General features: G+C 39.3%; 1 protein-coding gene across 1 annotated transcript in view; it reads left to right on the forward strand.

The window, feature by feature from the left end:
* RBM19 (RNA binding motif protein 19) overlaps positions 1 to 8,291 on the forward strand; it is a 1,836,515-nt gene extending 1,828,224 nt beyond the window's left edge. Inside the window, exon 22 of the mRNA XM_044054094.1 lies at positions 7,375 to 8,291. Within this exon, the coding sequence (XP_043910029.1) occupies positions 7,375 to 7,457 (83 nt within the window). The 3' untranslated portion in view covers positions 7,458 to 8,291. The remainder of the gene's footprint in view (positions 1 to 7,374) is intronic.
* The last annotated feature ends 511 nt before the right edge of the window (positions 8,292 to 8,802 follow it).

The raw sequence follows: 8,802 nt of genomic DNA on the forward strand, positions 1-8,802 counted from the left end.
ACACTTTGGATATACACAGACAGTTGCGATATTATTTGAGCAGAACTAAAGGGTTCAGGCAGTCTCAGCAGTTGTTTGTTTCTTTTGCTTTGGGTTCTCAGGGCAAACCTGTTTCAAAACAAACTATTTCTAAGTGGATTGGTTTTTGTATTGCTTTCTGTTATTCCCATCATGGTAAGGAGATTCCAGCTGGGATTAGGCCTAATTCCACTAGGGCTACTGCTACTTCTACAGCTTTTTAAGGGGGGGTGACTACTAAAGATATTTTGGAAGCAGCTACTTGGAGTTCAGTGCATACTTTCTCTAAGCATTACCACCTTCCACTTTACTCTAAATCTAGGGCTGGATTTGCCACTGCTATTTTACAGGGCATTTTGGCAGCTCCTAATGCTTTATAGTTTTGCCATCCTCCCTTACCTCTGCTTTGGGATTCTACCCATATGTAAGGACTGCAGCAATGTGAGATGAAGAACATAGTACAGTTTTGTACCTACCATAAATGTAGATGTTCGAAGATCCACATTGCTGCAGTCCAATTTACCTCCCTCCTTCCCTCTGTTGTTGAAGGTGGTGGTGTGGTTTGTGTTGTACATATTGTAAATATGGTTAGTGCACGGGTGGTTGGTTAGTTTTTGCTGGCTTTGGCCTTTCTTGTTAGGGCCTTCTGACATCTGGGGCAAGAAAAGACTGAGGAAATGACGTCGGTCATGCGCTTTTGTACCCTGACGTCCTGATGTCAGTTTTAAGCGCCTTGACCGACGTCAGCCTAATACTTTGGTATTCGGGCCGACCGAGGACAGCGGACTACCCATATGTAAGGACTGCAGCAATGTGGATCTTCGAACATCTACATTTATGGTAGGTACAAAACTGTACTTTAAGAGGAAGCTAGAGATGAGGAATGATGCCAACTGAGCATTCCTAGACTTGGAGAAAGCATGTGACGAGGTCTCAAGAATGTTGTTTTGGGCAGTCCTGCAATGGTTCCAAGTCACAGAAACATTGTTCGAATTAGTGCAGGCTGTGTGTATGGACTCCGTGACACAAGTGCAGACAGTGTTTGAACTCACAAGGGGATCTCCAGTGGGAATGGGTGGACATCAGGGCTCAACTGTGAGCACACCAATTGTTTATATTATTCATGGACTGCATTAGCAAACAGGTTGAAGGACCAGATCTACAAAGCTGCTGTATACAGATTATATGGCATTACAAGCAAGTCATAGGGGAATGGAATGCAAAACGGGAAGTAGACAGGATGAAACTGAATACAGATAAGATAGTTGCCATGGCAGCAAAGGAGGGAATTGGAAGAAGCTGAAAATAGCGGAACAGGTTAAGAGCTTCAAGTATTTGGAGGGGTGGTTGAGAAGAAGGGAAGTCTGAATGAGGAGGTCAAAGCTAAAATCAGAGGAGCTTCAGCCAATTGGCACAATGTGTCAGGGGTAGTGTGTGACAGAAGAATACCAAAGAAACTGAAAAAAGTAAGGTGTACAAAACAATGATGTGACCAGCACTGCTGCATCAGAGAGAAACCTGGGCAGTGAAGGCAGAGCAGTTAAGGAAAGCTAGAGGTGATGGAGATGAAGCGTCTGAGACTGGCAATGGGAGGCAGTCTGTGAAACAGACAGAGAAGTGAAAACATCAAAGCAGAATCCAAGTAGCTCCAATTGCAGAGAGGGTCAAAAGATAAAAGATTACAGTGGTTCAGGCACGTGTGCAGGAAAACAGAAGACAATAGGGTTAAGATGATTTGGGGTAGAGAGGAAGACATTAATAGGAAACAAGAGTGTCCAGCTAAGAAATGGATGGATTTTGAGAGAGACCTGCAACAGTCAGGTTTGAGTCGAAAAAGGTAGGGGAATGATATTGAATTGAGAGAGATGGAGACAGTCTGTGCAACACCTCAATCCATTGTAGAAAATGGGAAAAAGAGGTTAATGATGATGACCTTATCCATCAGAAGAACAATCATATTTATTAAAGGTCACCTGATTACATGAGCCATCTGCCTCCAGATAAAATATTATGATGCCTTGGCCAGTTTCTACAGTGAGTTAGTGCATCAGTGTTTGAATCAAGAAACATAACTCGGAAAGGAAAACAAAAAAAAAAAGAAAACTTGTTTTTTGTAGTAAAAGAAGCCTGTTTGCACTCCTTTTGTGGGAGCTTTATCAGAACACCTCCCCTAACTTTTATACACCAGTTCCATGATTGCAATACAGTGAGGACAAATGGTAAAGCTAACTGTAGTGCACCACTGGCTTTGCACAATATAAGTGATTGCAGTTTCAAGAAACCACAGTTAAAATAAATTGAACAAAAGCTGCTCAATGAACCTACACCTACTGGGATGTTGATAGATCCTCAAGGACAGTTCTGCTGTGCTGAACTCACCTTTCCATTTCATAGCAGAAGGAAAATCTGCCCATGAATCTGCATTATTTAAAAAGAAAAGAAATGAAGACCACATGCATTCTGATAAGGGTATTTACTCGGGGTCATTTAGGATGTTGCTGATACCTAGGATTATATGGAAAATTGTGGCCTAGTTTTCTTAAGGTTGGTCTAAGTGAAGGCCTGTGGGCTGATCCCTTCATTGTGTCAGGTAACATCCCACTTTGCTGTCTTTTTTGTCCAGACCTTCAAGTTAGTAAGACCACAGAGATCATCATATACTTAAAGGACATCTGTTCCTGAACTGTACTATAAAGAGGACCATAGATTACAGTTTGGATGTCACCACAATGTCAAATATTCAGGTACAAGCAGCAAACCGTATCCCCAAGGCCAGCAACAGTAGGACTTGGGTGACTGATGTCAACAAAAAGGGCAGGCCCACTGTCCAAAAATACAGCCTCTTGGTCACTTGTTTGTTGTGGGCTGCCCTTACTGTCTTTTTTCATCTCATACAGTAGCTGTGCAGAGGTAGTTTTTTCCTCTAAGTGAAGCGGTATAGCCACTGACACACATCATACAGATGCTTCTGCAGGAGGGGCGCATCTTGCATGTGCATCTCTGCCCTCTTTCCAGACTGATCAGAGTTACTTCCCTCATTAAGCATGTTCCCCACTCTTTTTTCTTGAAAATATAGTCTGTTACCATATAAAACATTGGAGAAGCTGTGGTGGTGCAGCGGTAGCATTGTCACCTCACAGCAAGAGGTTCTCCCGTTCGATTTTCTGCTGGAGTGCCTTCTGTGTGCAGTCTGCATGTCCTCCCCGTGGTCGAGTGGTGGTCGAAAGACATGGGTGAATAGGCATGCCTTCGTTGAAGGTTGGGCATCAGGCTGGCACCTTGGCACTGTAAAAATCTACTGACAATCATAAGCGGAACGGAGTTCCACTGTGGCGACCCCTAACTGGGAAAAGCCAAAAGAAGAAGAACAGTATAAAACACTGGAGAAGGTTTCTAAAAGTGGAAGTGTAGTTTTCTGTCCGTTTTCCCTTGACCCCATTAAGTTGAGAGATTTCGCATCATTCTTGGACTTGAATGATTTGAGTTTCTGTGCACAGTACAAAAGGTCTAGAGTTGTGACAGTCCTGCCTTTCTTTTCTCCACTGAACATAAGAGATTGTCTGAGAAATCTTAGTGTGCAAACAGCAGGCCTGCACATTATTCACTTCTCACAACATTATTCCTGTAGACTCAGGATAATGAAAGAAAATGTCTAGTTTTGAGCATTGCCCTGGCATGTCTTCATATTTTTGATATTTCTAAATATAGCTAATCATCTGCTGTAACCCATTATCAGTGACTTAGAATATCGGTATTCTTGCAGTTAGAAAACTGGTTCTTTGTAATCCCTTCCATAGCCCTTTTCAAACAGAACCTGAAGGTGTTTCGTTTGACCTGAGAATTACTTTGAGCTTCTTCATGCCTTACCTCATTCTGGTCTAGACCATAACATCTGTAAAATTGCTGATGGGTGTATCAGAGAGAAAAGCCCACCTTTCTCCAGTGAATGTTTCTCATACGTAGTACTCAAGTAGAGACCTGTTTAATTTCTGACATGCTGCACCCTAGACTGCTAGTTTGGATCTGCTTTGTGTTAACAGTACCCACATTCCCATTGCTGGAACTACTGACCACAGAGTTCCATTGGCCTAAGTTACCCTGATGGTTTAGTAAAAAAGTATAGTATACCACCACCATTTGATGATTGGCAGATGCTCCTTGGCAGTAATGGCCTGCTGAATTAAACACTAATTAAGAGCTACTGTTGTAGATGGTATCAACGTAACTAGCACAATGCTTTTATGAAGTGAGTACATTGCATTTTCTGAAAAGCTCGTTGAAGCAGGATCAGATGACTTAGTCTACTAGAATTTATTTATAATACCCAAGTGTTAGACAGCAAATAACCAGTGTCTTGTTTACAGACTTTGCAAATGACTTATCCAAAGACTGCAGATCTGCCCATTTAATTCATTATTTTAAAGATTCCATGTTTTTTCTTTTGCTAACTTTTGGCTTGATGAAATAAACTTTGGTCTTCAGTGTTTTCATGCATTCAATTTCTAATTGCCCACTTAATCTTATTCAGAGTTGTGGAGGAGACATTGCCTTTCACAGCAACCACTGGGCACTAGGCAAAGGAGTTAGTCCTGTGTGAGAAGACATCCTGTTGTGGGATGCATACAGTCACTCCCCTTCATGTAGCATGCACACCTGTGTGCCGTTTGCAGGAATGCCAGTTTATCAATGGCACATCCTCGGAGATATTTGAACAGCAGCACTCAGTAAAAAAAACATGCAGACACAGGGAAGAAGTGCACACCATGCTCATAAGTATACCAATAGAAAATGGAACTGCAGAACCCAAGCATTGTGGGGGAGCAATGCTAACTATTGAGCCTCTGTAGTTTTGATAAAATTCAGTTCTGTCTGATTCTGGTTATTGTTTAAACACTTATAAAATGAAAGCAATGTTATTTCTTCTTGACAATAGGCTGACGTTCAAGAAACCCTTCTTGATATTAGGCTAACAGTAGTACTGTTCAAGAGGCTGTTCCTCTTTTCATATTTATAGAATCACTGTAGACGCGCACCTGGATTCTGACATGCGTTATCACAAGAACATGTTCTAACCTGAAATAGCAAAAGCTTGTCGATTAGGAACTTTGGAATGTGGTGCACGGATACAGTAAGAGGCAGAAACAGAGGAGTAGCATATGTCGTTTCACTTTGTCTATAACTTCTCAGCCTGTGTTTCTGGACTTTGACTTGTGTGATTTTTTTTTCTTTTTTTATTGTAATAAGGGAGGTCAAACTGATCTAGCTATAATATCTCTTGCAACACACATCTGACCTCCCCTCACTTCTATAGGGTGACCAAGTTTATCTTTGGTATTCCTTCAAGATCTCATTGCTGTTATCTCATTAAAAGTGTCTTTACTGGCTTGAATTTAGTTAGTATCTTCATTTGTCTCAGTTTGGGATCATTCTTTCTGTTCTGTACCACTATTGCAAATTTCCTTTTCCATAGTGTGGTATACCCCTGCACATCTGAACCTGAGCATACTGTCTTAGAAAATATTGTTTCAAAAAGCTCTTCTCTTGTGCCATTTTAATAAATGGTCTTAAAGATGCGAGCAGCACATCACTTTATTCCTTGTTTGTGTGGGGCCTTTTTTTGTATACCTCTTCCCCTGATTACAGTCTGCTTCATTAAATGAGTTGTTTGGCATATTGCATTTCCAAATGTACATCTACTTTTAAACAGCATTAAGAAAAGAAAAAACTCTGTATCCAGTTAATGAGCAGTAACTGTTTTGCATATCTCAGCAATGATGATATCTGAGTCTGAATATTTACAGTTGCATTAATTGTACTTTATACTGTATAATGCTATTGGTGCAGTATATGTGTGTGTGCGCGTTATAAGTGTGGAGTCTGTTTCTGAGGGACTCTGTTGAATATTAGCTCTACCCAGCCAGATGCCTTTATAAAGCAAACATAAACAAACAAAAATACAGTTTGTGTTTATGCGATATGTATGAGTAGCTCCTTGTGGTAAAATAAGATAGCAAAACATTGCATTAGTAACTAGGAAGGCTTGCATATTTAGCTAGTCTAGTGATGTCAGAAAACCAGATGTGGCATGCACTTGCAAAACAGTAGAGATGTTTTTTTTCTAGCTCAATGCACAAACCTTCTGTCACTTCATAAAGCAAACATGTTTACTCAGAAGAATTTTCTGAAAAATTCTGACAAGTGGTTTGGTTAATCGTGAGTTTTGATTCAAATCTTGGATGTTAACTAGAACAGCATGTATTAAGCACAGAGTGCTTAAATGCTTTTTTCCTCACTGTCATATGGTTATCTCTGTAGTGGAGTCTAGAGAGCAACTTATTGCACAAGTTAATATTAAAATGCAGGATACTGGCATGGAGCAGTGCCTTAATATGGGGCTGTAACACTTCATATACAATGCTGCCTGATCCAGTGCCAGAGTATGAAGAGAAAAAAAAGAGAAAGCTGTCCTGTCACATATATAAACAGAGTAAATAATAATGCAGCATAGAGCATGTAATATTTATCTGCAGTTTAAAACAGTGTGTGAACTCCAGCAGTACTTACAGATGTAGGTTGTATCTGTGCCTTTTTATTCTTTAATGTGAATAGAGACATGTAAATCTAAGAGAAGAGTTAGTTACAGATCACAGAAAAATGGGGGACATATTGAAAGCATAATAAGAATTAATTTGGCACCAGTTTCATTAAATTAAAATGCTTGGGTAAAAACAAAATGGAATGTAACATACTTTGAACACCCCAGTGATGCATTGATTAGCAGTAGGCATTACAGTTATCTGTAGAATGAGCCTTTTTGAAACAAAATTATACCATTTTTTGTGTTTTTGCAGAAATTGCAGTAAAAAAATATATAGCATTAAAGTATTAAATATTTAATAGTATTAAAGTTTGACTTCTTTTAAACCCATTCCCTTCACTTTGTCCTTTTCCCCTGACCTCCTCCCCTTTATTCTCTTTCTGTTCATTTAAAAGATTGTTTCAGTTCCCTCCAGTTTACTGTGACCCAGTCAAGTCAGTGCCAGCCATTTGGAGCTGTAATCAGTGTCTCATCTGCTGCTGCCCGACTGCTCCATTGTTGCCTCTAATGATGTAAATGACGGAGTCTTCGTGCTTCACTGCTTCCCCTTATATTTGCAGCCTCTGTGCTATTACCTCTTGGCAAATCCAATTTCCCAGGTCCATTGTAGCAACGGGCCTATTTATTACGAACAAGAAAAAGAGACTCAAGTGTGGGGGGAAGGGGACAGTGAAATCAAATTTAATTGTTGCATATTGATTGTCTTTGAATTTAGATCCAATATTATTTTTTCTTTGCTTTTTTTTCCTTGTAAATAGAGACTCCAAAGAAAAGGAAGAAAAGATCAGACATCTTGGAAGAAATAGTGGAGCAGCTTGACGAAGAAGAGGATGAAAACTAGAATTCTGTGATTTTTATTCTGTGAAGAAGACTGCTGGGAATAAATGGAATCCACTTCAGGATTCATGAACTTTTTAGAATTTGTAACTGACTTTTTTATATGAAATGGATCACTGATCTAGTCACCGAATGGACAGTGTGTTTTATGCTGCGCAGTTAAAAACACCGTTCATGCAGTGATATTTTTACAACACACGTTTACATGGCAGTTAGAAGGTAATGGACAAGGGAGAAGTAATTACTGTGCCAGTGTGTGACAGAAAAATGCTGTGGGACCTAGCAGCTTCGTAAAGATGCCATCCTTCGATGGTTACGTGCCGTAAAATTCCCAAGGGGAATAATGTTAGCATGAAAATGTTCCTGACTGGGGGTGCACCCACAGAAATGCTATTAATTTTACTTTAGTATTGGAGGTGTAAACTCCACCTTCCATGATCATGTAAGACATACAGATTTTAAATACTGTGGCTGAGATACAGAGCATATATTTACATAGTTATTTTATATTGTCTTGGCTGAGGAGACATTTGAAGTGGTATCATAAGTCTCACCCTTGAAAATATTAGCCCTGCTTTCTTCTAGATCTTTGTCACTGGCATTCATTATTTCTAGGGGCTACAGTATATTGTGATTTTTTTTTTTCAGGTTGTTTTACTTATAAAGATTCGCTGTTTTGCTGCCTCAAGTAATCCTTATGACAGTAATGTTTTCTTACAAGAGACCATTATACTTTGTACAACAGAACGTTAATGTTTTTTATTATCATATTTTAATGTACATGAAACTGTAAAATAAATAGTTCAGCTGCAGTACTGCTGAACATTTTGTAAAATGAGTCTTTGGAAAACCAAGTGTTTGTAAAACCTTTATATCATTTGTCCACCTCTGAGTTTTTACAGCATTGGCTGTATCCCACTTTGTCATAGGTTCACAGATACACTACTAAATTTAACATGATTTAAGGGTCGTAAAGAAACTTGGATCTAAAAAGTCTCTGCTTGACATTTTTGTTCACTCATAATTATCCAGCTGTTTCCTAAATTTAGATGAAATGGAACTGCTACTAAAACTGAATAGGTAGCTTCTTCCTTGGTTGTGGCAAATGTTTTGTAAAAAAAAAAAAAAAAATAGGTACACCTTCCATGTGTCAGTTCTACTGAGTTATATAAACATATTCACAGATTTGCAATTTGATCAGAATGTTAGTAATAAGAGACAGGAGTGTTCAGTAACTGCACTACTCTGAAAAGCAGAGACTGAATAGTTTGTAAAGCATAGAGGACAGGGATGTATCTTTTAGTCTTTCTATGTAGCTTGTTGGTCTCTTCAGAAAGCTTTCAGTTGGT

The sequence above is a fragment of the Protopterus annectens genome, chromosome 13.part0 (assembly GCF_019279795.1).
Source record: "Protopterus annectens isolate FY-2018-M chromosome 13.part0, PAN1.0, whole genome shotgun sequence".
NCBI lineage: Eukaryota > Metazoa > Chordata > Ceratodontiformes > Protopteridae > Protopterus > Protopterus annectens.